General features: G+C 57.9%; 2 protein-coding genes across 7 annotated transcripts in view; one reads left to right on the top strand and one right to left on the bottom strand.

Annotated features, from left to right (window-relative positions):
• LOC127463465 (class I histocompatibility antigen, F10 alpha chain-like) overlaps nt 1-14,686 on the bottom strand; it is a 92,983-nt gene extending 78,297 nt beyond the window's left edge. For 3 of the 5 annotated variants that reach the window (XM_051772936.1, XM_051772934.1, XM_051772937.1), the window contains exons 1-6: nt 14,589-14,677; nt 12,747-13,010; nt 12,215-12,490; nt 11,733-12,005; nt 11,507-11,617; nt 11,370-11,408 (exon numbers count right to left, since the gene is read on the bottom strand). In XM_051772936.1, coding sequence (XP_051628896.1) covers nt 11,370-11,408; nt 11,507-11,617; nt 11,733-12,005; nt 12,215-12,490; nt 12,747-13,010; nt 14,589-14,655 — 1,030 coding nt within the window. In that variant the 5' untranslated portion in view covers nt 14,656-14,677. Of the gene's footprint in view, nt 1-10,777; nt 11,041-11,369; nt 11,409-11,506; nt 11,618-11,732; nt 12,006-12,214; nt 12,491-12,746; nt 13,011-14,588 lie in introns of those variants that run through there. The other 2 variants (XM_051772935.1, XM_051772938.1) reach the window with 2 other exon arrangements.
• Nucleotides 1-26,059, top strand: LOC127463468 (class II histocompatibility antigen, B-L beta chain-like). 2 transcript variants are annotated; one of them, XM_051772941.1, is made up of 6 exons: nt 1-287; nt 802-1,071; nt 1,605-1,789; nt 21,539-21,635; nt 22,010-22,116; nt 26,041-26,059. In XM_051772941.1, the coding sequence occupies exons 1-6, from the start codon at nt 203-205 to the stop codon at nt 26,047-26,049; spliced, it is 753 nt and encodes a 250-aa protein (XP_051628901.1). In that variant the 5' UTR covers nt 1-202; the 3' UTR covers nt 26,050-26,059. The 2 variants fall into 2 exon arrangements, with proteins under 2 accessions (XP_051628901.1, XP_051628902.1); XM_051772942.1 differs by lacking the exon at nt 1,605-1,789 and having other exon boundaries at nt 21,354-21,635.
• The last annotated feature ends 704 nt before the right edge of the window (nt 26,060-26,763 follow it).

Consider the following 26,763-nt stretch of genomic DNA (forward strand, 5'->3'; position numbering starts at 1 on the left):
ACGGCCCTCAGCCAATCCCAAAGCGCCCACGCCGCCCGCGCCCAATCCCAGCGCGCCGCGCTGATGACTCATCAGTCGCCGGGAAGACGCCTCGAAAAAAGGGCCCCAACTGCGCCCTCAGCCAAGCCCAGCGCGCCCCAAACCCCCCAAAACGGCGCCGCCCGGCTGGTTTTGGGCTGTCAGCAGCTGTCCGGCGCTGGGCATGGAGCGTGTGCGGGGAGCTGGGGCCGTGCTGGCGGTGCTGGTGGTGCTGGGAGCCCCCCCGGCTGCGGGCGAGGAGCTGTCGGGTGAGCAGGGGGGGCGGGCAGGGGGGAGAGGTCGAAAAGAGGGAGAAAGAGGAGAGAAAAGAGGGTGAGGGAGCCCCAAAAGTGAGTGTGAGGGGGTTTGGAAGGCTCGGACTGAGTGGGAGGCGAGTGGGAGCCCCAGAGTGAGGGCGGAGGGGTCTGGAGATTGGGGGGATGTTGGGAAAGGGGTGGGAGAGGGGGGCAAGGGGGTGTGGGAGAGCAGGCAGAGGGGTGCCCTGGGGGTCCCTGGGTGTCCCTTGAGCCCTGGAGCGGTTCCCTGGGGCTCTGAGGGGATCGGATCGGCAGTGGGGGGGTCCCCAACCCCCCTGTCCATCCCCGGGAGGCTGATGGGGGGGTTCCCCCCCAGCCAAGAGCCGGTGCTGGGGCGTCCGTGAGGCAGAGAGGGATGGGAAAGGGGGGTCCTGGGTGGTCCCCTTAGCTGCCAACCTGCTGGGGGGGCTGGGGGATGATGGGGGGGGACACGAGGCACCCCTTGACCCGTTTCCTGCACACACAGGGGTGTTCCAGTTTATGGGAAAGTCCGAGTGTCACTTCATCAACGGTACCGAGCGGGTGAGGCTCGTGGCGAGGTACATCTACAACCGGGAGCAGTTTGTGCACTTTGACAGTGACGTGGGGGTCTATGTGGGGGATACCCCATTTGGGGAGAGCTGGGCCAGATACTTCAACAGCATCCCGGGAAAGCTGGAGTACCGTCGGTCTGCGGTGGACAGGCTCTGCCGGCACAACTACGACGGGTTCACTCCGTTCCTGGTGAACCGCAGAGGTGAGCGTGGGGCAGAGCGGGTCCCCTCGGCCCCTGCCCCGGGAATGACCCCGGAGCCCCTCAAACCACCCCGGGAATCACCCCAGACCCCTCAGCCCTGCCTGTGCCCCTCCGCTTGGCCTTTTGCCCCCTCCCAGTGCCCCCCAGTCCATTCTCAGTCCATCCCAGTCTCTCCCAGTGCCCCCCCGCGTCTCCACCCCGCTGGGGCCACCGAGCTCACGCCCCTCAGCCAATCCCAGCGCGTCTCTCTGATGACGCTCCAGTTGCCAGGCAGACCCAAAACAAAGAGTTCCCTCACCACGACTCAGCCTCCCAGTCCCCATCGCTTCCTTCCCAGTCCAGACCAGTCACTCACAGACTCTCTCAGTCCATTCCCAGTCGTTCTCACTTCACCCTCAGGTCTCCCAACTCTCCCCCCAGTGACCCCCTAGCCCATCCCCTTCCATCCCACTCTATTCCCAGTCCCTTCCACTGCCATCCCAATCCCTCCCAGTGCCCCCAGCTGAGCCCAGTGTCTCCCCCGTCCCTCCCAGTGCCCCCCAGCGTGTCCATCTCGCTGGTGCCATCGAGCTCCCAGCCCGGCCCCGGCCGCCTGCTCTGCTCCGTGATGGATTTCTACCCTGCGCCGGTGCAGGTGAGGTGGTTCCAGGATGGGCAGGAGCTGCCGGAGCACGTGGTGGCCACCGACGTGGTCCCCACCGGGGACTGGACCTACCAGGTGCTGGTGCTGCTGGAAATCCCCCCCCGGCACGGGGTCACCTACAGCTGCCAGGTGGAGCACGTCAGCCTGGAGCACCCCCTCAGCCGGCACTGGGGTACGGCCCGGCCCCCCCAGCACCGGGGGGGCAACTGGGGGTGCTCGGAGGGAGTTTGGTGGGTGCTGGGGGTAAAGGGAGGGGGGTTGGAGGGTCCTAAAGGGGCTGGGAGGGGCTGGGTGGGATCCCTACAGGGGCTGGGAAGGGACTGGCAGGAGGTTGGAGGGACCCCCGGGTGGGCTGGGGGAGAGCGGGCCGGGCTCTGTGGGGTGCTGGGGGTGCGTGGGAGGAGGTTTTGGGGGTGCTGACCCCCCCGGTTCCCCCAGAGATGCCACCGGACACCGTCCGCAGCAAGATCCTGGTGGGGGTCGGGGGCTTCATCTTGGGCTTGGTCTTCCTGGCGCTGGGGCTCGGCTTCTACCTGCGGGAGAAGGTAAAGGGGGGTTCCCAAATGCGGGTCGTGTCCCCCCCCCTTGCTCTCCCACAGCCTCTGGGCCCCCTCTGCCCCCCACCCCGCTCTCACCCCCTTTTCTCTCCCCACAGAGCTCCTGAGCCGCCGGCGGCCGCAGCCCCTCCCCGTGACCTCGGGCCCAGCCGGGAAACCCAAACCCTGCGCTGATTTGGGCGGGTTGCCTCTCCCCCCCTTCCCTGCTTTTGTTCTCACCCCACCCAGCTGCTCCCAATGTTCCCAGTAAAGCTTCTTAGTGCTCTGCAGTCCTGGTTGTTGGGGAGAAGTGGGGGGGTCTGAAAATCCTGGGAACGGGGGGGTTTGGAAACATTCAGACCTTAAAAATCTTGGGAACACGGGGGTATGGGGTCTCCTAGACCCTAAAAATCCCAGGGACAGGGGTTTTGGGCACCCCCAGACCCCAAAATCTTGGAAAAGAGGGTCTTGGACACACCCAGATTCCATCAGAATCTCAGGAACTGGGGGGGTTGGGCACAATGAGACCCACAAAATCCTACGAACAGGGGGGTTTGGGACAGGTTAGACCCCAAAAAACCCAGGAATAGGGGGCTTGGAAACATTCAGAGCCCGAAAAATCTGGGAACTTGGGGTTTAGGCAATGTCAGCCTCACAATAACCCCAAGAACAGGGGGGTTTGGGCCCTCTCAGACCCCAGAAATCCTTGAAAAAGGGGGTTTAGGTACTCCCATGTTGTAGACGACGGGATAAAGACACTTTTAGACCACAGAATTGATCAATAACTTATCCAACTTTATTGCTGCGTGCTCTGTGCTTATAAAGGTTACAAATTAGCTTCATACATATTACAAAAGCTAAGCTCATCATTGGCTCCTAATTACCTAAGTTATATTTGCGCAAATGCTGTTTCTTTAACCTTCTTATGGTTACTTGTTTGCTATTTGCTCTGCTTTCCCATCCGCTATACACTATTCTTCTGTCATGTACCCAGTTTCTCAAACACAGTGACCTTCTGATAGTTTTCTCTTACCGTGGGACCAGAGCTATAGCATCTCTCTCATGTCCTCTTTCTATTAACCATGTTTCTGCAATATTTTCCACACTTCCCCCGTTTTCTTTAGATATTGTTAAAAATACATCATTCATTGCCTTCGTTAGCATGTTCTGTATACACTTAAAAATACAAGGAACGACGCATAAAGCAGCTAACAATATCAGCAAAAGTGAAATAGCTTGTTTAGTGATCTCAGCGAACCATGGTCCTAAGCCTAACTTTGCTAACCATTCTCTAATAGGATCCTTTTGGATTTTAAAGTCATCCAAATGACCTTGCATTTCCTTTAGTTTTTGGTAGATGGACTGAGAGTGATCAGAAAGATTCATACAACACATGCCTTCAAATTCCTCACATCCATGCCCCTGAGCCAGCAATAGAAAATCTATAGCTGCTCTGTTCTGTAAAACAGCATGTCTTATTTCATCAAAGTCATGAGCCAATTCCCCTAGAATTTTCGAGGTTCTATTCATTTGATTCCTTGCCCAACAAGCTGTTCTTTGGACAAGAACCAGACTCTTTTTCACTCCAACGGGGGCAAATAGGGATGCAAAGAAGTTTGCCGTAGGTGACCAAAATTTAATGGGTTGGTTTTCTACTGATTTACAATACTTATCAAATTCAGTGTCTCGTTTGTTCCGAATATTTCTCCTTTTCAACTGTGTTATTTGTCTCATAGTGGGTGTAAACATAGTCAATTTTCCCAAGTAACATGGTCCACCAATGGGGTATTTAGGAATGCCAGACCATGCTCTATTGCCACAAATTAAGAAATAACCAGGTGGTAAATATTTTGGCTTTGTCACACTGACTGACACATTTTTGACATAGCCTTGGCACCAGGTTACATTCTCGTATGGAGGGTTCTGTGCTGTTATGTTCGTAGTGGATACATTCCCAATCGTTTGTTGCCATTGTAGAAAGGTCTTTTCCTTATTCATATTGAGTCTAAAGCAAGAGTCATTTCCATACACAGCTCCAAATAATTGTAACTCACTGGGGCTATCTGTCATGGTCCTGTTTAGACTAGTCACTAACAAAAGAGATGTCATGCCTTTGGTGCCGTTTGTGCATTCTTTTGTTGCATTGCAGGCTAATTCCACCTTGGTTTTGTTATGATTAGAGCTAACCCATCCTGCAAAATCACTTGTATCAAGGTAAGGAATGCCAATCAGACACGTTTGAAAAGGATCTGACGCTGAGGCTAAACTTAGACAGAAGTCCAATTGACCTGTTTGGTTGGCAAATGTTACCCAAATGTTTTCTCTGGGCCCAACAGGGATACTGGGATGTCCTTGTGTTATCAGAATTATTTTCAAAATCCAAAACCATAAAGAAATCATCATCTTTGACCGTGTGCCTCTATACAATAATCTAGATATTGTTGTGGATCACCTTCAAAGGGACCACCAGGGTATATTGTTGTCAAAGGTGTGTTCTTCTTAAACCTGCTTGCTATTATTTTTGTACCTTTGATTATACTCAGTCTTTTTATAATATAATTAGTGTCCCAGCGCAAACCAGCTAATATCCCTTGTTCTTCAGCTTCAAATAATTGTAATGCTTCAGCTATTGGTAAACCTGTTGTTTGCTCTAATTCACGTGTGTATGACTGTAATGATAATGTAAAAGAACACTTTCTGCACCAAATACCAAACAAATTAATTTGCCCAAGCCACCAATTGCTTCCACAAGTCTTACATCTAAAAGCAATCAAGGCCAAGCAACCTGGTTCTTTGCATGCAAAGCAATACTCTATACCAAAGCCTCTTCATGAAAAATAATACAGCGAATTCAGTAATTGGATATACTCCTCATAACTATTACACTGTTGAATCTCTACTTGTATATCTTTGGGTAACCCTTTAATTTCATACAATTGTGGTAGTGTAGTGGTTTGGACTTTGTTTTCCCCCAGAGGCTAAGAGAAGTGGTAGACCCCAAGGGGTGGAAACCCTTGGAAGTTTTGAAGTTCTGCCCAATGGGCGCTCCTGCAGAAATGTAAACATATCACAACCAGACCGGAAGAGATGAGTTGTAGTTTGGGTTGTTGTAGGAGTGGTGGCCATGTTGTGAGCCACGAGGAAGGGGCTCTGAGCCCCTTGGGACCTCTGGCCCCCTCCCAGCCCTGGCTGGGGGGCTGCAGGAACCTGGAACAGCAAAAAGCTGGGCTAGGTGCCTGTAGTTATGCTGGGAGATGTTTTTTTCTCCATGGGCACAGAGCAGCAGCCGGGACTGACCAGAGAAACGGTGGCAGAGAGCCAGAGATAAGGACCTGAACTGAAGGAGCAGCAGAAACAACATGCAGCACCGCAGAGAAGACTCCTGGAAGACAGAGCCAGGAGAAAGAGAGCCAGGAGCTGAGAGACAGAGTTTGGGGTAAGACTGTACCAGCCCCCCAAAACTCCTTTGAGATCCCTCTTGGAAAAGAGGTACATGGACTCCTATTTAGGAGAAGAGTTTTAGACATGCAGCACCGGAGAGAGAGAGGAGCTGAGAAGCTCAGAGAGCCCCAGAGCTGGACCGGGATGGCCAGATGGAATGCGGGGGGAGTTGACCTTGGCTCCCCCCCCCACTCGCACTGCTGCCCTGAGAGACAGGGCACAGAGGCCCTGCAAGCAAGGAGCTGAGTCTCCTGGGATACCAGACCGTCACGAAGACCCCCCTGTGTCTTCGTGATATGACGTGGTGATACGACCTTGTCTGGGGTTACGAAGCCCACGGAAGACCCCTTTGCCTGTGTCAAGGGGGCCGAGGGAGAGTTTGGATATCTCCCTCGTGAGTGCTGGCAGAAAGCCAGCTATCAGCTGCTGCATGTGGAGAAGACAGACAGACTGCTGCCTCAGAAGATGCTGCTGCTTAAGGACTGGAAGGGATCTGTCCTTCTTTCCCTCCTGGACTTTTATTTGGAGGGGAGAAGAGATCTGGCCCATTGTAAATACTATATGTCATGGTAGAGATAGTTGCAATCATGTGTATAATATGATATGGTATTTATTTGTATAGTCACTGTAATATATTCCCTTTCCCCCACTTTGAGTCTGGTGTGTTTTGTCTGGAAAAACCCATCTCACATTAGGTTGAGATGTGGGAGGGGGGATGGAGCTACGGAATTGGATTTTGGGACTATCTCAAACCATGACAGGTCCTCTGCCAATTTGCTCCTGGAAGACTCAATGCCCTCCTGCACATCCCCACGAAAAATAGGCAACAGGACTGGGCCTGTTACCCAACAAGTTCTAGTGCTTGGCAAAGGAGCCCACCCAGCAGTGGGGAGAAACTGCTGCCATATTTCAGTGGTCAGAGACCTGGCAGAGAAATCTATTTTTGAGATCTGGACACCAAGAAGGCAGAATTTCTAAACCACAAAGACCCTTAGAGAAACCAGAGACGAAGACAAAACTAACACAGACAGTTACTGACGCTCTCTCTATCTAGGGAAAAGACAAGAAAAGGACAAAAACTGTGGAAAAGCATCATGCAAAGTGAGAAATCAAGAGCCAATGGAAGAGAGAAGAAGAATTCCTGCAGAGAAGTAGAGAACTGGTAAGCCAGTGGACAGGAATTCCTTTGTTTGCTAACACGTAGAAATAGTTAAAAGTTTTCAGAACTGATGCACATGTGTTAGAGAGCAATTCCTGTATCCCTTCAGTGCTGAATGAAGTAGGGTCACCTCTGGAACCCAACCAACTGCTCAGAGATTTTATTCCCCGGCTTTCGCTGACGGTTTCTGGGGACCCAGATGAGACAAAGCAGTGCCGACAGGGCAGAGCAGAGGAATCGTTGGCCCTGCAGCGTGTACCAAAGGAGTTTTGGGGACATCTTCCAGTTCCCTGGTCTGGAGAATTCACCACGCCTTCTTTTCTGGGAAAAAGAACAGGCCATGAATTTTGGGTGCTTGATTTTAAGGCCTTTTGCCTGCACATAAGGCACAGCAATGGGAAGGACGCAGCGTGAGGCTGAGAGGTTTCTGTCCTGGTTTGTGGGCTTGGGTGAGATTGGGCCAGAATTACAGGACACCTGTAAAATCTGGGCTTTGGGAAAGGTTGGGGAGGGTTGGGAAAGGTGTTCAAAGGGTGGTTTTGCCTGAGGTGTTAAACATGGGAGCGGGTCTATCTTCCCAGTTCCCAAGAGAAGAGATCCCAGAAAGCTCCCCTGCAGGTTGTGTTTTAGGGAACAGGAGAAGAGACCGAGGGTAAGGGGTTTCTTTCCTGGAGGGAAGGGCTGTCGTTCACTTGCAGGAGCCCGGCACTGAAATTGCCAGTCCCACTCCCCAAATTGAATAGGGACAAAGACTCCTGCCAGACAAAAAGGGCCAGGACAGAAAGCTCTTGCTGCCCATGGAGTGCCCAGGGTGGCCCCCAACTGCATGTGAAACCCGAAGGTTCCAAGCTTTCTTTCCTGGGGGAAAGGCTGTGACATCCCAAAGAGTCCCGTGGCAGACAGGTGGGACTGCACTGTGGGGGTGTGAGGTGTTGGTTCTTTGGTTTCCAGGGGCTATTCCAGAATGGAGAGGACAGGTCATGACATCACAAAGGGGCCCATGGCACATGGGTTGGGCTGCACTAGGGGCTGTGAGACATTGGTGTTTTGCTTTCCAGCAACCATTCTGGAATGGAGGGGATAGGCCGTGACATCACAAGAGGGCCCATGGCACAAAGGTGGGGCTTCACTTTGGGGTTGTAGGGCGTTGGTTCTTTGGTTGCCAGGGCCCATTCTGGAATGGAGAGGATAGGCTGTGACACCACAAAGGAGCCCTTGGCACACGGATGGGGTTGAACTGTCACATGGTGGGGGCTTGGTTCTTTGGTTTCCAGAGGCCATTCCAGAATGGAGAGGATAGGCCAGAATGGATAGGACAACAAAAGGGCCCAAAGCACATGGGTTGGTCTGCACTATGGTGTGGGGTGTTGGTTCTTTAGTTGTCAGGGCCTATTCTGGAATGGAGACGACAGGCTGTGACAAGAAGTGCCTGTCAGAACTGCATAGACGGATGCACAAGTATCTTATGTGGGCATATTCTCTGCTCTGCCCTGCACACCTTTGTGCTGGGGTCAAAACTCAGCCTCTCTGCTTCCCTCTCCTGAGGGACTTGTTCTTAGACATCCCTTTCCCCTCCCGGCCATTCCCAAGCCTGGACCCGGCTCTCATCCCCTCTCTGGCTCAGAGCCCTCAACTTCTCTTGCAGAGAGCTGGGCCTGTCAACCCACCTGCCAAAAGCACGGCCCTTGGGCTGCCTCGGAGGTTCCTGCAGTCGCCCCAGGCCCTGCCCATGGCCCTCCCATCAGGGGCTGGGCCCTGGGGGCCGGGGGAGAACCCACCCGTGGCTTGGCCTTTCTTGCCCAGCCCTGCTCTGGCCCAGCCTCCTCCCCCTGCACACTCCCCACTGCCACAGCCTGCGCTGGGGCAGCAGTTCCTTCCTGGGCCCTTTCCAGCTGCCCCCATGGGGACACTTCCATTTTCTGGGCCAGGCCCCAGAGGCAATCCCAGCCAGTCCTGCCCCTCGTCCCCAGCCCGGCTCACTGACTCCTGGGGGCCCCTGGAAGCCAAGAGCCAAGGCCTCTCCCACGGGGACCCTTTGCAGCTCCTCTGCCCCCGGCCTGGAGCTGCAGGGGGTTCTTGTGGCCAGAGGCCCCAAAGGCACCAAAGGCACTCTTGAACCTCATGCCCACGGGCTCGGCCCAGAGGTCCAGCCTGTCCAGGTCCCTCTGCACAGCGTTCCTGCCCTCTAGCACATCCACACTGCAAGCCAACTTGGGGTCCTCTGCCAATTTGCTCATGGAAGACTCAATGCCCTCCTGCACATCCCCACGAAAAATAGGCAACAGGACTGGGCCTGTTCCCCAACAAGTTCTAGTGCTTGGCAAAGGAGCCCACCCAGCAGTGGGGAGAAACTGCTGGCAGGAGATTGAATGGGGGCAATAGACAATGGATGATGGACAAGTTCTGGGCCATGGCCATTTGTTAGAAAAACAAAGTAAAAGTTTAAGGCCTGCCATATTTCAGTGGTCAGAGACCTGGCAGAGAAATCTATTTTTGAGACCTGGACACCAAGGAGACAGAATTTCTAAACCACAATGACCCTTTGAGAAACCAGAGATGAAGACAAAACTAACACAGACAGTTACTGAGGCTCTCCCTATCCAGGGAAAAGACAGTTCCTTTGGATACATGTCTGGAATAAAGACAAGTGCCAGAAATATTCAAACACAAAAAATATCTTTTATTACAGTGAGAATAATAATAATAATCATCTTAGCCAAGAGAATCAAGAACTAAAAAAGGATACAAAATATCTTATTGTGTGGCCTTAAAAACAAATACTACAAACAGCATTTAATACAGTATTAACTAGTGAAAAAAGGGGGTTAAAGGGATACCAAAAAAGGGATCTTAACACAATATTATGGATAACTATTAACACAATCTTGGTTAGTAAAAAGGGAAATTAAAGGGAAATACTGTGAACAACTTATTTATGTAACAATATTCAAGAATAAAAGGGGAATGAAAGTGACACTAAAAGGATATTAAAAAGTTTGTTCTCTCAGTTGCTTCCTGTCAATAAACTGTGCTGACCCACAGACAGGCCAGGGCTGTCAGGATCTGCAGCAGCTGGTCGGTGCCCGTGCTCAGCGGGCGTCCCCGCGGAGCCACAGTCTCGGTGGTAGGATGAGGATCGCTCAGCTCAGCAGTCCCAACACCCCATTTTATCAGTTCCACATTACACCACGTAGGGCCAGCACCCAGTATAAGGTGATGCCTGAATGGCAGCCAAACCCCGCCTGATCATCACCTCATGGCAACAGTCTGTGCCTGCCCTACTTGGAGGGCAAGGGGCCAGCGACCCCTGCCCACATCATCTTCCTCCCATCATCATCTTTCTCACCCCTGTGTACGACCTCTACCATTGTGTTTCAAGGGTAGATGTATCTATCTTGCAGTATGTGGCAAAACCAAGGAAGAACTCAGCTCTGATAACAGGGGATATCAAGCTGACTTGCTAAAAAGCACAGTGGACCTTCCAATTAGCTTGTGCCATGAAGTCACATTGTACCATACTCTGGCTGGTTTCACATCCTAATATGATTCCTTTCTCACACCTCTGCTCCATTGATCATCTAATTCAAAAGTAACCCCCTTACACTTTGATCCATTGGGGGTGAGGGAGGGAAGCCCCCACACTCAGGGAAGTTATGAGTTATTATATCCATGGACAGTGTCCCGGGCCATGCCACGAACCCCCAACGTTTCCCAGGCCTGCCCAGAGTTCCCGTGAGGGGCAGGGAAAAGGCTTTTTCCCACCTTCCAAGATTGGGAGAGGGGGGATGGGCTTGATGGGCCATGCCATGAACCCCCAACACCTCGGACAGCCCAGTGCAGAGTTCCCGTGAGGGGCCTGGTAAACTCGGCTCTTCTCTCCTTTCCAGGGCTTGACACCTTCAGCAGCACTGGAGGGGGAGATGGGCCCAGCTGCCCATCAGAGGGATAATGCCAAAGTCCTGCAAAAGCCGCAAAAAGCCTCCTGGCAACCCCAGAATGCAGAAATCATTGACTGTTTCAGTCTCTGACAGTTTCACACGGGAAAAAGCAGGAAGTTGATCCATCGGGAAGAGCCGCAGGGGGGCCGGGCTGGGTGGGAGCAGCGGGATGAGCTCTGCCAGCAGCTCCTGCCTTTCCACAGGGAGAGGGAAGGGGCGGATCCAGCTCCAGGATTGCTCAGGCTGTGATTCCTGCCGAGATGAGAGCAGGGAAAGGAGTCACCATGTCCCTGTTCCCATCCCAGGGGATGGATCTGGCTGTGGAGCCCATGGAGAGCAGGAACTGCTCTGGAATCCCTCCTGATCCTGCTCTGTCCATCCCATGCCAATCCCACTCCAGAATCCAGCCCTGATCCCAGTCCACAATTCCACCTGAGCCCACTCTGGAATCCTGCCCGGAGCTGGAATCCCCTTCCAATCCCGCTCCAGCCATTAGGCCCCCATTCCCCTCTGGAATCCCGGCATCCATCCTGGGATCCCTGCCCAGAGGATCTGGATCCACACACGCTGCTGGGACTCACTGGTGGGCGCGGGGTCGTATCCATTCCCCTCCCTCTTCCCTATGGAAAGAAAGCGGGATCAGCACCCGTGGCACAGGATCCCCGGAATGCTGCCGGGCGGATCCGTGCCCCTTCCCAACCCCCATCCTGGGAGTTACCGGATCGGAGCTTCCAGACACCGACTCCCACGAGGCCGATGATGATGATGATGGCAGCGATGACGGACACAGCCACCAACACCGGGCTGAAATTCCAGATGGATTCTGGCTCTGGGAAGGGCAGGAAGGGGAGGAGGGGGAGGCTTACCCCCATCCCGCTGCTCCACACTCCCAAATTCCTCCTTCCCAAACCCCCAGTTCCCACATTGCCCATTCCCAGCCTCACCCCAGGCGAAGATCCCGGGCTCCGGCATTCCGGCGTGCTCCACCCGGCACCGGTACTGCTCCCGCTCCCCCGGCAGCGCCTCGATCCTGGCCCAGCTGTGGAAGGTGCCGTCACTGTTGGGAACGATCCCGCCCCACTCCGTCTCCTGATCCCGCACTTCATCCCCCTTCAGCCAGTTGATCCCGATCACCCCGGGGTAGAATCCGTACGCGTGGCAGGACAACGTCAGGATCCCGTGTTCCTCTTTCCCGGACACGTGGACATCGGGGGGATCTGGGATGGGATAACGGTGAGATCCATCCATGGAATTCCCATGGGAATGGGATTGGGATGAGCTCCACCCACAGAATTCCCATTGGAATGGGACAAAAGTGGGATTCATCCATGGAATTCCCATAGGAATTCCTGAATTTTTCAGTTCCACCCTCCCAAATCCCACATTCCCAAATCCCACATTCCCATGGGAATTCTGTCTCCCTCACCTTTGCGCTCCAGCGCCTCCCGCCCGAATCCAACAAATCTCCGGAGCGCTTCTGGACAGATGTTCTCCAGGTAATGTGTCTGTCTCTCCGCCATGATCCCATCAGATTCCCATTTCCTCTTGGTGATCTGGGCAGCTCCATCGGCCGCCACAAAGCTCCTGGATCCCAGCTCGAAGGAGATGAAATCCCGCCCGTCGTAGCCGTACCGACAGAATCCACGGACGGTCCCATCGGAGAGGAGGTCACAGCCAGCAACCCGCTGCCACGTGTGGAGACCTGGGGGGTGGGATCGGACCCATGGAGACCCTGGAATTATGTCCCAGCCCCACAGAGCCCCATTTGAGCCCTATGGAGCCCCTGAGTGTGATGGAGACACACAGAGTGTCATCCCAGCCCTTGGAGCACCTTGGATCCACATCCCAGCCCCTTGGATCCCATCCCAGCCCCTTGGAGTGCCTTGGATCCACATTCTGGCCCCACACATCCCATCCCAGCCCCACACATCCCCCATTCCCCAGCTCCCCCCACTCACCCCCACTCCAGTTGTACCGATCCCGCCCTACATCCAGTTTGTAGGCAGCCACGAGCTGGTTCCCCCTGTCGATCTGGGTCTCTCTATCCCAATATCCCGGCTCGGCTCCGGCCGCCATCCACGGCGTCAGCGGCTCCACCCGGCCCCGCTCGCTGTCGTAGCGCTCAAAGGGGATCCCATCCACGTATCCCAACACCATGAACTGAGGGATCCCCGGGCTGGGCTCCGTCACCGCCACCTCCAGGTAACGCATGGAGTGGAGAACTGGGGGGACACGGAGATTTGGGGGGCTGGGGGTGTCCACGGGTCAAGGAAAGGCGGAACTGGGAGAGCTGGGAGAGCCGGGAAGGGGATTTGGGGATCCCAGGGCCAAGGAAAGGAGGGTGTAGGGACTGGGAGAGGTGGGATGGGACATCCAGGGGTCCCTGTGCCCAAGAAAGGGGGGCCCAGGAGGCCCCAGTGTTGTGAAAAGAGGGGTCATGGGGTGAGGAGACCCAGAATGGCCTGGAAAGGGGGTGAAGGGGGGTGTTGGTGCAGGATAAGGTTGGTTCCAGGGGGGGTCCTGGTGCCCAGGAATTGCAGTCGAGGGCATTCCCGGTGCCTGGGACCCCCCTGCAAAAAGCACAGGGAGTGGAGAACTGGGGAGTCACAGAGATTGGGGAGCTTGGGGAGTCCAAGGGTCAAGGAAGTGGAACTGGGAGAGCTGGGAAGGGTCCAAGGTTCAAGGAAAGTGGGGGCTGGGACTGGGAGAGGCGGGATAAGGGATCCAGGGGGTCCCTGTGCCCAGAAAAAGGGGGCCCAGCGGTCCTCGACGTAGAGGAAAGTGGGGGCTGGTGGCTGGGAAAGGCAGGAATGGGGGTCCAGGGGGTTCCAGGGTCAAGGAAAAGGGAGGATCAGGGGGCTGGGAGAGGTGGGATTGGCAGGAAAAGGGGCACAGGGGGGTATTCGTTGAGGATAAGGGGGTTCAGAGGGGTCCTGGTGCCGGGGATGGGGGTTCAGAGGGTCCTGGTGCAGGAAAAGGGGCTTCAGGGGGGTCGCAGTGCCAAGAATGGGGGCCCAGGAGTGTCCCTGTTTTGGATAAGGGGCTGCAGTGGGATCCCTGTCCCTGGAATGGGGGTTCAGGGGGTTCCCAGTTCCCAGGAATGGGTGTCTAGGGGGGTCACTGTGTTCAGGAATGGGGTTCAGGGGGTCCTAGTGCCAGGTAAGGGGGTTTAGGGGGGTCCCAGCACTGCGGGAGGGGTGCAGGGGGGTCCAAGCGCCCAGGAATGAAGGTGGGGAAGGATTCCTGGGCCAGGGAATGGGGGTTCAGGGGGGTTCCATGCCCAGGAATGGGTGTTTGGGAGGGTGCCAGTCCTCAGGAATAGGGTTCCAGAGGGGTCCCTGTGCCCAGGAATGGAGATTCAGGGTGGTCTCGGTGCCGGATAAGGAGGTTTAAGGGGGTCCCGGTGCTGAGGGAGAAGGTGCAGGGGGGGATCCCGGTGCCCAGAAATGAAGGTTCAGGAAGGCCTCCGTGCCCAGGAATTGAAAATGGGTGGTCCTGGTGCCGTTTAAGGAGGTTTAAGGGGATCCCGGTGCGGAGGGAGAGGGTGCAGGGAGGGGTCGCGATGCCCGGAAATGGAGGTTCAGGGGGGTCCCGGTACCCGGGAATGGGTGTTCACGGGGGTCTCCTTCTGGGAATGGGGGCTCAGGGGATTCCCGTGCTCAGCAATCGGGATTCAGGGGGTCCCGGTGCCGAGGGAGAGGGTGCAGGGGGGTCCCGGTGCCCGGAAATGGGGGTTCAGGGAAGTGCCGGTGCCCGGGAATAAAGGCTGAGGAGGTGCCCGTTCCGGGGGTCCCACTTACCCTCGGGCTGCCCCCCCGAGACCCCCAGGAGCGCCAGGAGCGCCCCCAGCCCCAGCGCTGGAGCCATCGCGCTGCTCCGCTGGCCCCGCCCACACAGCAGCGTCCGGCGCCGCTACTTCTTCTGCACCAATGGCAACCCCACTTGGCCGTGACGTCACCGGGCACCGGGCAGATCCCGCCGCCGCAGGTTGGGAGACGCGACAGTGCCCAAGGCAGCGCGGGGGAGGGGAGGGGACGGGGGAATTCCTGGGAACGGACCGGAATGTCCTTTGGGAGCCCTGCTGGGACCACCCTGAGCCATCCTGAGACCCTCTGCAACCCTCCGCGGCCACGTGTTGCGGGACCCCCGGGCCGGGCCGAGCTGAACTCGCGGGCCCTGCGCTTAAACTCGGCCTTAAAGGCGCCGCTTTGGGGCCAAAGCGGGGGAAGCGCCGCGATCAGCGGATGCCGCGGGGGCGGGGGGCGATCTCCCTGGGCCAGTGCCCGCCCTGGGCAGCCCCAACTGCCCCCCGCAGGGGTCCCGGGGTCAAGGCAAGGGGGGGCTCCCAAAGACCCTGCCAGGGGGGAGTGGGAGCTGGGGAAGAGCTTCGTGGGGAGAGAAAAGGGGGGGACAGCGGGATGGGGGTCCCGGGGGGGCACACACGCTCCGGGGGGGACACACGACCCCCGGGGACCCCCCTCAGCTCCTCCCGCGGGCGGAGGCCGAGTCCCAGCCCAGGGAGACGAAGCCAAAGACGGAGCCCCGACCCCCGTCAGCATCTTGGGGGGCGGGGGGGGCAGGACCCGGGAAACGGCGGCGGCTGCTGGGAAGGGACTGGGACGGACTGGGATGCACTGGGACACCGGGATACAGCTGGAGCAGGACGGGGACCCCTCAAGACCAGAAATGGGGCAACGGGGATCATACTGGGAGCAACTGGGACAGTCACCAAACGGGAATAAAACTCTCTGTCACTGCAATGTCAGGATTAGAAAGCGGTTTAAATTTTTTTGGCACTGGGTGCGTGGGTGGGGGGTTCTCCTCGCATCACCCCCACACTGGGCTGTCTCACACCCTGGTTTCTGTGGATGTAACACATGTGCATTACACTTCCTCAAACTCATGCATATATATAAAACACTCCCACAGATTCTCTTACACTTTTGAATCAGTTCTCAGAACTCATTTACATCAGAGTAGGGGTCTCTTGAGGGTCTCTGGTGGCCCTTTGGGGAACATCCCTTCTCCATATTATCCTTCTTTGGTCACAGGCCTGAAAAACCAGTTTCTTCTTCTGGAATGCTTCCCAGCTCTGGGGGCTGGCCAAGATACTCCTTCTTATCAGTGGTGCTTTTCCCGGCATCAGACCCGGCCCCGGGGGGATCGGGGGTCGTTCCCAACCGGCTCCGCTCCGCCCTCGGGCCCCGCTGGGGCCGCCCCGCAGTTCCCACCCGGCTCCGCCGCACGGCCCGGGCCCCGCGTGTCCCGCTGCCGCCTGCCCGGCCCCGCCGAGCCCAGAAACGCCGCCAAATCGCTCAGAGGGACCAAAAACCCTTCCCGTGGGCAGCGAGGGGCGCGGGGGGTCCCTGTGAAGGCCCTTCCCCTCAGTCACTGCTGGGCACCCGCCGCCCCCGCCCCGAGCCGGGGCCCTTCCCAGCGCTCCCAGTGTGCCCAGCCAGCCCCGAGCGCCCCAGGGAGGGCTTCAGCTGGGCACGGCACACAGGGGCTGCTGGGGGTCCCACCTCACTGCGGGGCCCTTGGTTCTTCCTGGGCTGGGCAAACCCGGCGGGTGGAGTTTTGTGCCAGAACTCTGTCCCCTCCTGCGCTCGGCCCACGGGATTCGGGGCCGTTTTCCCTTTTTGGGGCAAATAAATCCGAGGTGTTGAGCACTGACAGGACGCAGCAGCCCTGCAGCCTGCGGAGCCCGGGCTGGCCTGTGCCTGGCAGAGGAACAAAGCAGCTCAGGGGCAAATGACTCGTGGTTAATTAGCCGAATAAATTGCTCCTAATTAGGGGGCAGAGAAGTGAGGCCCCAGGGCTTCCCGCCCCCCACACAGCTGGGAAAGCCGGGCCAGGAGCTCCACAACACTGTATTTGTGTCTTTTTTCAGACAGATCTGGCATTTCATTCATTGATTCCTGACTTTTTATGCCTGTTTAATGATATTTTATTGATTCTCTTTGAGATCAGGATCAACATCTGGATCCTTACGGACATGGTGCTTTCCAAGGAGAGCAGGACACAGGCAGAGCCAGGAGAACCAGCCTGCAATCACACAGTGCCACTGGGGAGAGATGTTGTAGAGCAAAGACTCCCTTCAGGTTGGAAGGAAACTCTGCATTCAGTGAGCTGCCTGGAGAATGTGTGCCCACAGCTCTGTGGGAAGCTGAGAGCAGGGAATAACATTCCCAAGCAGCTGCATCTCTGCCCGGGAGGAAGGACTGTCTGCAGGTTCAGACACTTCTGAGTTTGACCCTTCAGACCATAGTGACCCTTTCAGAGAAAATGCTGAGGACAAGTGTATTTGAAGAGCTCAAGCTGACTGAGAAGGGTTGCAAAGCATCCTGGAGAGCTGATTTCCAAGATCTCCATGGGCATTTGGCACCTTGATAAACCTCTCTTCTTCCCTCAGTGCCCAGGGAACACCAGACAAGGTCACACAAGGGTTTCCCTTGGAGTGCCCTGGGCTTGGCTGGTGGAATCTTCTTGGGGGAGGGCAGGGATGAGATGAAGGCAGTTGGGTGAGACTTTGGAGTGGAAGATTGTGCCTGGTTTGGGGTTTTCTGCCTTGAAAAAAAGCTCACCATGAGCTGTTAGAAGGCCCTGTGCTGGGTAGATTCAGCTACTTGAATAAAGTTTTCAGTTTAAGATCTTTGTTTTTTAGGAGCTCCTGATACCTCCAAAAGCCAGGTCAGGATCCCCAACAATTTCCTTTCCTATGTGGATATAATTACTTGGCAGGATTCTGTTGTGGAGTCTAATGCTCTGTACTAAGACATTTCTGGACTAGTATTTTAAGGAGCATCCCAAGCATTGTATCCTGCTCCCTTCTCTAACGTATCCATATATAAAACTCAATAACTTCCTTTTTAGAGCCTATTTATTTACCTAAATGAGTTCATTTGACTTAGATATATTAAGGGCTGGCTTTATTTCCTGGTCTATTTTTCCTGATGAAGTAAATTATCCAACAGTTCTGCTGGAGTCCAAGTTCTTAAATCACTGTAGATTTCATTGCATGTATTGTGTAACAGGTTGAAAACTTCCTTAGCTGGCAGCTGGAACAAAACTCCATCCAGTTCCCAGAGCTTGCAAAGCTCCTTCTTAAACAGCAGGAAGAGCCACAGTAGATGCCCAAGTGCTGCAGAATGGCAGGAAATGCAGGCAGTGCAGTGGTTGCAGTGTGTGAATCTCTGCAGTTCAGCAGAGGCTCCTCATCCCTCTGGAGCAGGGAAGTCACTGCTGGGAAGTTGTGCTGTGCAGAAGCCTTGAGCTCCTGTGGCAGGACGAGCACAGGGCAGTGCCACGGCCTTTGTGGGGAAGATCCTGCCGGGCCTGCCAAGTGCTGCTGCTCTTTGTAAAGCGGGAGAGTTGTGGGTCCTTGCGAGGAGGAGAATGAAGATGTTCAGCAGCAGAAAGCAGAGCAGAGCAGTGCCCTCCTTTTGTCCGGGACTGCCAAGGGGGCACTGAACCTGGCGAGCCCTGAGCCAGGAGCAGCAGGAGGGCAGTGTAAACCCGACAGTCCTGGAACAGCACGAGAGGCTGCAGAGCTGGAGAAGGAATTCTGTGGGAATACTCAAGTCCGGAATGCTGCTGGAATTGTCCCTTTGGCCCCTAGAATTGCCCTGGGAGTTTGCTGCCAGGCTTTGCTGCTCTCCTGCTGCAGTGAGTCAATGGGAGCTGCCGGGTGCTGTGGGCTGGCGATGCCGTGGGGAGCAGCTGCCCGGCCGTGGTGCCCCTTGCCGTGGGTGCCGTGCGGGCTGACGGTGCCGGCGGGTTCCGTGGCAGCACCGGAGCCCGGCAGGATCCGCAGCGCGTCCCGCCCGGCGCTGCAGGACCGGCAACGGCAGCGAGGGCTGCCAGGCCTTGGGAAAGCTGCGACCTGCAGGAGCTGTCAGGGCTCCAAGGCACAGCCCGGGGGGCCAGCAGAGACACAGAGTTCCTGCTGTGCCCATTCCCGTTTCTGCCATGCCCATTCCCATTGCTGGTAATGCCCAGCCTGCTCCCAGGGTCCCCATTCCTGTCCCCAGTGTCCCCATCCTGGTTCCCCACATTCCCATTCCCGCTCTTGGTGTTCCCATTACCCAACCTGTTCCCCTTTCCCCCTCCTGGTCCCCCCTGGTTCCCATTCCTGGTGTTGCCATTCCCAACTCCCGATATCCCCATTCCCAGTTCCTGGTGTCCTCAACTTTCTCCTGGTCTTCCCATCCTGCTCCTGGTGTCCCCATCCCTTTCCCCATTGTCTCCTGGTGTTCCCAGATCCAAAAAAAATTTTGGAAAAGAGAAGTTTAGGTACTCCCAGGCCCCCAAAATTGTGAAAACAAGAGTTTGGGCACACCCAGACCCCAAAATATTAGAATACAGGGGTTAGGACACTCCCAGACCCTAAAACTCCTGAGAACAGTGGGAGTTCAAACACTCCTGGACTCCCAAAATCTCACGAACAGAGGGTTATTGGGCACACCCGGCATCCCAGACCCTCATTCCCACCTATCCACGACACTCCAAACCCCATCCCCAGCAATCCTGGAACCCCCCAAACCCACCTTGGACCCCCCAAGGCCCGGGTGGGGTCAGCAGCAGCAGCCAATGGGAGCGAGCGCTGCTGTTGCGTCATCAGCTGCCGGGCAGACCCGTCGGGAACGGAGCCCTCCCCCAGCTCAGCCAATCAGAGAACGCCCTCCGGTGATTTTGGGGGCCCGTGGGAGCTGCGGGAGCCCTGGCTGGGTGTTTTTGGGTTGCCCTGAGCTTTGGGAGCCCTGGCTGGGCATTTTTGGTGGGCCCTGAGCTCCCCCCTCCCCCGCAGCCCACGGACCCCCCGAACCCCCCAGCCCCGGGGCTGCCGCGGGGGCCCCCAACGGCCCTCAGCCAATCCCAAAGCGCCCACGCCGCCCGCGCCCAATCCCAGCGCGCCGCGCTGATGACTCATCAGTCGCCGGGAAGACGCCTCGAAAAAAGGGCCCCAACTGCGCCCTCAGCCAAGCCCAGCGCGCCCCAAACCCCCCAAAACGGCGCCGCCCGGCTGGTTTGGGGCTGTCAGCAGCTGTCCGGCGCTGGGCATGGAGCGTGTGCGGGGAGCTGGGGCCGTGCTGGCGGTGCTGGTGGTGCTGGGAGCCCGCCCGGCTGCGGGCGAGGAGCTGTCGGGTGAGCGGGGGGGGTGGGCAGGGGGGTGGGGTGTGAAAGGGGGGTAAAGAGGGGAGAAAAGAGGGTGTGGGATCCCCAAAAGTGAGTGCGAGGGGGTCAGAAGACCCAGAGTGAGTGGGAAGGTGTTGGGAGCCCCAAAGTGAGGTTGGGGGGGTCTGGGGATTGTGGGGACGTTGGGAAAGGGGTGGGAGAGAGGGACAAAGGGTTGTGGGAGAGCAGGCAGAGGGGTGCCCTGGGGGTCCCTGGGTGTCCCTCGAGCCCTGGAGTGGTTCCCTGGGACTCTGGGGGGGTGGGATCGGCAGTGGGGGGTTCCCCAACCCCCCTGTCCATCCTCGGGGGGCTGATGAGGGGGTTCCCCCCATCCATGAGCCGGTGCTGGGTCGTCCGTGGGGCAGAGGGGGGTGGGAAAGGGGGGTCCGGGGTGGCCCCCTGAGCTCCCACCCTGCTGTGGGGGGCTGGGGGATGATGGGGGGGGGGGACGGGGCACCCCCTGACCCGTGTCCTGCACACACAGGGGTGTTCCTGCACATGGGAAAGGAGGAGTGCCACTTCATCAACGGCACCGAGCGGGTGAGGTTTTTCGAGAAGCTCATCTACAACCGGGAGCAGCAAGCGCACTTTGACAGCGATGTGGGGGTCTTTGTGGGGGACACCCCGTTTGGGGAGATGCAGGCCAGGTACTAGAACAGCCAACTGGAATGGCTGGAGTACAAACGGTCTATGGTGGACAGGTACTGCTGGCACAACTACGAGGGGTTCACCCCGTTCACCAAGGAGAGGAGAGGTGAGCGTGGGGCAGAGCGGGTCCCCTCGGGCCCTACCCCGGGAATGACCCTGGAGCCCCTCAAACCCTCCCTGGGAATCCCCCTAGACCCCTCAGCCCTCCCTGTACCCGTTCCCGTGTCCTTTTGCCGCCTCCCAGTTCTTCCCAGTCCATCCCAGTCTCTCCCAGTGCCCCCCCGCGTCTCCAGCCCGCTGGGGCCACCGAGCTCACGCCCCTCAGCCAATCCCAGCGCGTCTCTCTGATGACGCTTCAGTTGCCAGGCAGACCCAAAGCAAAGAGTTCCCTCGCCACGACTCAGCCTCCCAGTCCCGCTCGCTTCCTTCCCAGTCCAGACCAGTCACTCCCAGACCTTCCCAGTCCTTCCCAGTCCCTCTCACTCCACTCCCAGACCCTCTCGATCCATTCCCAGACCCTCTCACTCCATTCCCAGTCGTTCTCACTTCACTCCCACATCTCCCAACTCTCTCCCCAGTACCCCCCCAGCCCAGCCCCTTCTCCCCCACTCTATTCCCAATCCCTCCCACTGCCATCCCAGTTCCTCCCAGTGCCATCCCAATCCCTCCCAATGTCCTCCAAGCCCTCTGCCCTCCCTCCCAGTGCCCCCAGCTCAGCCCAGTGTCTCCCCCGTCCCTCCCAGTGCCCCCCAGCGTGTCCATCTCGCTGGTGCCGTCGAGCTCCCAGCCCGGCCCCGGCCGCCTGCTCTGCTCCGTGATGGATTTCTACCCTGCGCCGGTGCAGGTGAGGTGGTTCCAGGATGGGCAGGAGCTGCCAGAGCACGTGGTGGCCACCGACGTGGTCCCCAACGGGGACTGGAGCTACCAGGTGCTGGTGATGCTGGAAATCCCCCCCCGGCGCGGGGTCACCTACAGCTGCCAGGTGGAGCACGTCAGCCTGGAGCACCCCCTCAGCCGGCACTGGGGTACGGCCCGGCTCCCCAGCCCCGTGGGGGCAACTGGGGGCAACTGGGAGGGAGTTTGCAGGAGTGGTCTGGAAAGGGTGGAAGGAAGTTTGTGAGGTCTTGGGTTGACTGGGAGGGGTTCAGAGAAGTCCTGTTGGGGCTGGGAAGGGACTGGGAGGGGTTCAGGGGGAGCCCTAGGGGTGATGGGAGGGGGGTTAGAGCGTCCTAAAGGGTCTGGGAGGGGCTTTGTTGGAGGGTCCCAAAGGGGCTGGGAAGGGACTGAGAGGAGGTTTCAGAGGGTCCTGCGTGGGCTGAGAGAGACTAGGATGGTGTTTGTGGGGTCCTGGGTGGTCATTTGAGGTTTTGGGGATGCTGACCCCCCTGGCTCCCCCCAGAGATGCCACCGGACACCGTCCGCAGCAAGATCCTGGTGGGGGTCGGGGGCTTCGTCTTGGGCTTGGTCTTCCTGGCGCTGGGGCTCGGCTTCTACCTGCGGGAGAAGGTAAAGGGGGTCCCCAAATGGGGGTCCTGTCCCCCCCTTGCTCTCCCACAGCCTCTGGGCCCCCCCTGCCCCCCCAGCCCCTTTGCTCTCACCCCCTTTTCTCTCCCCACAGAGCTCCTGAGCCACTGGTGGCCGCAGCCCCTCCCCGTGGCCTCGGGCCCAGCCGGGACCCCCCAAACCCTGCGCTCATTTGGGGGGGTCGCCTGTCCCCCCCTTTCCTGCATTTCTTCCCACACTAACCAGCTGTTCCCAGTGTTCCCAATAAAGCTTCTCAGTGCTCTGCAGTCCTGGTTGTTGGGGAGAAGTGGCGGGGGCTCCGAAAATCCTGGGAACGGAGGGGTTTGGAAACATTCAGACCTTAAAAGTTTTGGGAACACGGGGGTATGGGCTCTCCTAGATCCTAAAAATCCCAGGGACAGGGGGGCTGGGGCACTTCCAGATGCAAAAATCGTGGAAAACAGGGACTTGGACACACCTAGATTCCATAAAAATCCCAGGAACTTGGGGGTTTGGGCACAATCAGCCCCACAAAATCCTGGAAACAGGGGGGTTCGGGACACATCAGACCCCCCAAAAACCCAGGAAAATGGGGCTTGAGAACATTCAGACCCCAAAAATGCTGGGAAAGTGGGGTTTGGGCAATGTCAGCCTCCCAGTAACCCCATGAATTGGGTGGTTTGGTCTCTCTCAGGCCCCCAAAAAAACCTTGAAAAAAGGGGTTTAGGAGCTCCCAGACCCACTAAATTATGAGAATGGGGATTTGGATGATCACAGGCCCCCAAAATTGTGAGAACAGGAGGGTTTGGGCATGCTCAGATTCATAAAATCCCGGGAATAGGGGGTTTGATCACTCTCAGCTCCTCTAGTCTTGGAAAAGAGGGGTTTGGCACCATTAGCTCATTGAAAAACATGGGAACAGGCGGGTTGGGGACATTCAGATTCCAAAAATCTTGGGAACACAGGGGTTTTGGGCTCTCCTAGATGCTAAAAGTCCTGGGAAGAAGTCAGTTGTGGCACCCCAAGACCCTACAATATTAAAATAGAGCTGTTAAGACACTCCCAGACCCTACAACTCCAGGGAACAGAGGAGTTTGGGCACTCCCAGACCCGTAAAATCCTGGAGAAAGTTGGTTTGGACACACCCAGACTCCGAAAAACCTGGGAACACGGGGGGTTGGGAAATGTCAGCCTCCCAATAAACCAGGAACAGGAGGGTTGGGATGTCCCAGAACCACAAAATCCTAGAAAAGAGGGTGTTATTTACTCCTAGACCCCTAAATTTGTGCAAACAGGTGGTTGGGCACTCCCAGTTCCTCAAATCTTATAAAAGAGCAATTTGGGCACCATCAGCATTTAAAAAACTGAGAACAGGGGGTTGGGGACATTCAGACCCCAAAGACCTTTGGAACACAGGAGTACGGGCTCTCCTAGACCGTAAAAATCCCAGGGATAGGGGGGTTGGATCACACCCAGACCCCAAAATATCGGAAAAGAGGGGCTTGGACACGCCCCCAACGACCCTCAGCCAATCCCAAAGCGCCCACGCCGCCCGCGCCCAATCCCAGCGCGCCACGCTGATGACTCATCAGTCGCCGGGAGGACGAGGCTCCAACAGTGCTCGAAACCGTCGCCGGGCTTTGCCCTTGGCCAATCAGAGCGCGCCCAAAAACCCCCAAAACGGCGCCGCCCGGCTGGTTTGGGGCTGTCAGCAGCTGTCCGGCGCTGGGCATGGAGCGTGTGCGGGGAACTGGGGCCGTGCTGGCGGTGCTGGTGGTGCTGGGAGCCCGCCCGGCTGCGGGCGAGGAGCTGTCGGGTGAGCGGGGGGGGCGGGCAGGGGGGTCGGATGGGAAAGGGGGGGAAAGAGGGGAGAAAAGTAGGGGTTGGGAGCCCCAAAAGTGAGTGCGAGGGGGGTCAGAAGGCCCAGAGTGAGTGGGAGGGGGGTGCGAGCCCCAAAGTGAGGGCGGGGGGGGGCCTGGGGATTGTGGGAACGGTGGGAAAGGGGTGGGAGAGGGGGGCAAGGGGGTGTGGGAGAGTAGGCAGAGGGGTGCCCTGGGGGTCCCTGGGTGTCCCTTGATCCCCGGAGCGGTTCCCTGGGGCTCTGGGGGGGTCGGATCCGAATTGGGGGGGGTCCCCAACCCCCCTGTCCATCCCCGGAGGGCTGATGGGGGGGTTCCCCCCAGCCAAGAGCTGGTGCTGGGGCGTCCGTGGGGCAGAGGTGGGTGGGAAAGGAGGGTCCGGGGTGGCCCCCTGAGCTCCCAGCCTGCTGTGGGGGGCTGGGGGATGATGGGGGGACGGGGCACCCCCTGACCCGTGTCCTGCACACACAGGGGTGTTCCAGGAGGTGATGACGTCCGAGTGTCACTTCATCAACGGCACCGAGCGGGTGAGGTTCGTGAACAGGTACGTCTACAACCGGGAGCAGCTCCTGCACTTCGACAGCGATGTGGGGGTCTATGTGGGGGAAAACCCTTTTGGAGAGAAGGTTGCCAGGAAATGGAACAGTGACCAGGACATTCTGGAGAAAGCACGGTCTATGGTGGACGGGTGCTGCCCGCACAACTACGAGCTGTACTCCCCGTTCAGCGTGGAGAGGAGAGGTGAGCGTGGGGCAGAGCGGGTCCCCTCGGCCCCTGCCCCGGGAAGGACCCTGGAGCCCCTCAAACCCTCCCTGGGAATCACCCCAGACAGCTCAGCCCTCTCTCTGCCCTTCCCCATGCCCTTTAGCCCCTCCCAGTCCATCCCAGTCTCTCCCAGTGCCCCCCTGCGTCTCCACCCCGCTGGGGCCCTCAGCCAATCCCAGCGTGTCTCTCAGATGACGCTCCAGTTGCCAGGCAGACCCAAAGCAAAGAGTTCCCTCACCACGACTCAGCCTCCCAGTCCCGATCGCTTCCTTCCCAGTCCACACCAGTCACTCCCAGTCCATCCCAGTCATTCCCAGTCCCTCTCAATCCACTCCCAGACCCTCCCGATCCATTCCCAGTTGTTCGCACTTCACTCCCACATCTCTCAACGCTCTCCCCAGTGCCCCCCCAGCCCAGCCCCTTCTCCCCCACTCTATTCCCAGTCCCTCCCAGTGCCATCCCAGTCCCTCCCAATGTCCTCCAAGTCCCCTCCCCGTCTCTGCCATTGCCCCCCAGCTCAGCCCAGTGTCTCCCCCGTCCCTCCCAGTGCCCCCCAGCGTGTCCATCTCGCTGGTGCCGTCGAGCTCCCAGCCCGGCCCCGGCCGCCTGCTCTGCTCCGGGATGGATTTCTACCCTGCGCCGGTGCAGGTGAGGTGGTTCCAGGATGGGCAGGAGCTGCCGGAGCACGTGGTGGCCACCGACGTGGTCCCCAACGGGGACTGGAGCTACCAGGTGCTGGTGATGCTGGAAATCCCCCCCGGCGTGGGGTCACCTACAGCTGCCAGGTGGAGCACGTCAGCCTGGAGCACCCCCTCAGCCGGCACTGGGGTACGGCCCGGCCCCCCCAGCACCGAGGGGGCAACTGGGGGCGACTGGGAGGGAGTTTGGTGGGTGCTGGGGGTGCTGGTAGGGGGGTTGGAGGGTCCTAAAGCGTCTGGGATGGGTTTTGTGGGATCCCAACAGGGGCTGGGAAGGGACTGGTAGAAGGTTTGAGGGACTCCTGGGTGGGCTGGGGGGGAGCGGGCCAGGCTCTGTGGGGTGCCGGGGGGTGCGTGGGAGGAGGTTTTGGGGATGCTGACCCCCCCAGTTCCCCCCAGAGATGCCACCGGACACCATCCGCAGCAAGATCCTGGTGGGGGTCGGGGGCTTCGTCTTGGGCTTGGTCTTCCTGGTGCTGGGGCTCAGCTTCTACCTGCGGGAGAAGGTAAAGGGGGGGTCCCCGGGGGTCATCTCCCCCCCGCAAAGTGCGTGTGCCCGCCCTGCCCCACCTCCCCGGTGTCACCCCCCTTTTCTCTCCCCACAGAGCTCCTGAGCCGCCGGCGGCTGCAGCCCCTCCCTGTGGCCTTGAGCCCAGCCAGGACCCCGCAGTCCAGCCCCACACTGAGTTTGGGGGGTCGTGTGTCCCCCCAGGCCCTGCTTTTATTCTGACCCCAGCCGGCTGCTCCCAGTGTTCCCAGTAAAGCTTCCCAGTTCTCCCCAGTCCCTCTTATTGGGGGGCACTGAGGGCAGGGGGGAGGGGATCCCTGGCATAGCTTTACTTCTCCTAAAAAACCAAGCAGGAATTTTTCTTTCCCCTGCCCCACTGGAAAAGAAAGATGTTGAATGGGGGAGGGGGCTTTGCCTTGGGTGACTCACACCCACAAAAGAACTGGCCCAGCCCACATTGCAGGTTGGGAGCCCCCAGAAGGCTCTGGGGAGGTGGAGTTTTTTGCTTTCTCCTGGGCAAAGGGCAAGGCCCTTCCCTTTGGCCTTAACTCAGGCAAGGGGTGTGTTGGAGAGGCTCCGAGGTCCTTTTTTTCTCGGCCTGCTCATCTGGCTCTTTGCTGGTTCCCGTTTGCCTTCGTTTCCTGCGCCCTGTTCTGCCCCCAGCCCGGACCTGCTCGGACTTCACGGGACAGGTTTGACCCCCCTCCAGAGGAACCTTTTGGGGAGGAGGTTGCCCTTTCCCTCCTCCGCTCCCGTGTTGGCAGTGGCGTGTGTTCATCGGCCAAAAGGGGGAATTCCCGGCCACAGCCACAGACAGCGG

This window comes from Manacus candei, unplaced genomic scaffold (genome assembly GCF_025592945.1).
Source record: "Manacus candei isolate 608988 ecotype Guabito, Panama unplaced genomic scaffold, ASM2559294v1 h1tg000162l, whole genome shotgun sequence".
NCBI classification, from domain to species: Eukaryota; Metazoa; Chordata; class Aves; order Passeriformes; family Pipridae; genus Manacus; species Manacus candei.

What these genes read in the sequence shown, in the direction of transcription:
- LOC127463468 (XM_051772941.1), top strand. Translation starts at nt 203, where the DNA reads ATGGAGCGTGTGCGGGGAGCTGGGGCCGTGCTGGCGGTGCTGGTGGTG. An exon ending in CCGGGGACTGGACCTACCAG is followed by an intron (nt 1,790 to 21,538) that starts GTGCTGGTGCTG and finishes TGGAGCTACCAG; the next exon opens with GTGCTGGTGATGCTGGAAAT. An exon ending in CCCCCTCAGCCGGCACTGGG is followed by an intron (nt 21,636 to 22,009) that starts GTACGGCCCGGC and finishes GGCTCCCCCCAG; the next exon opens with AGATGCCACCGGACACCGTC.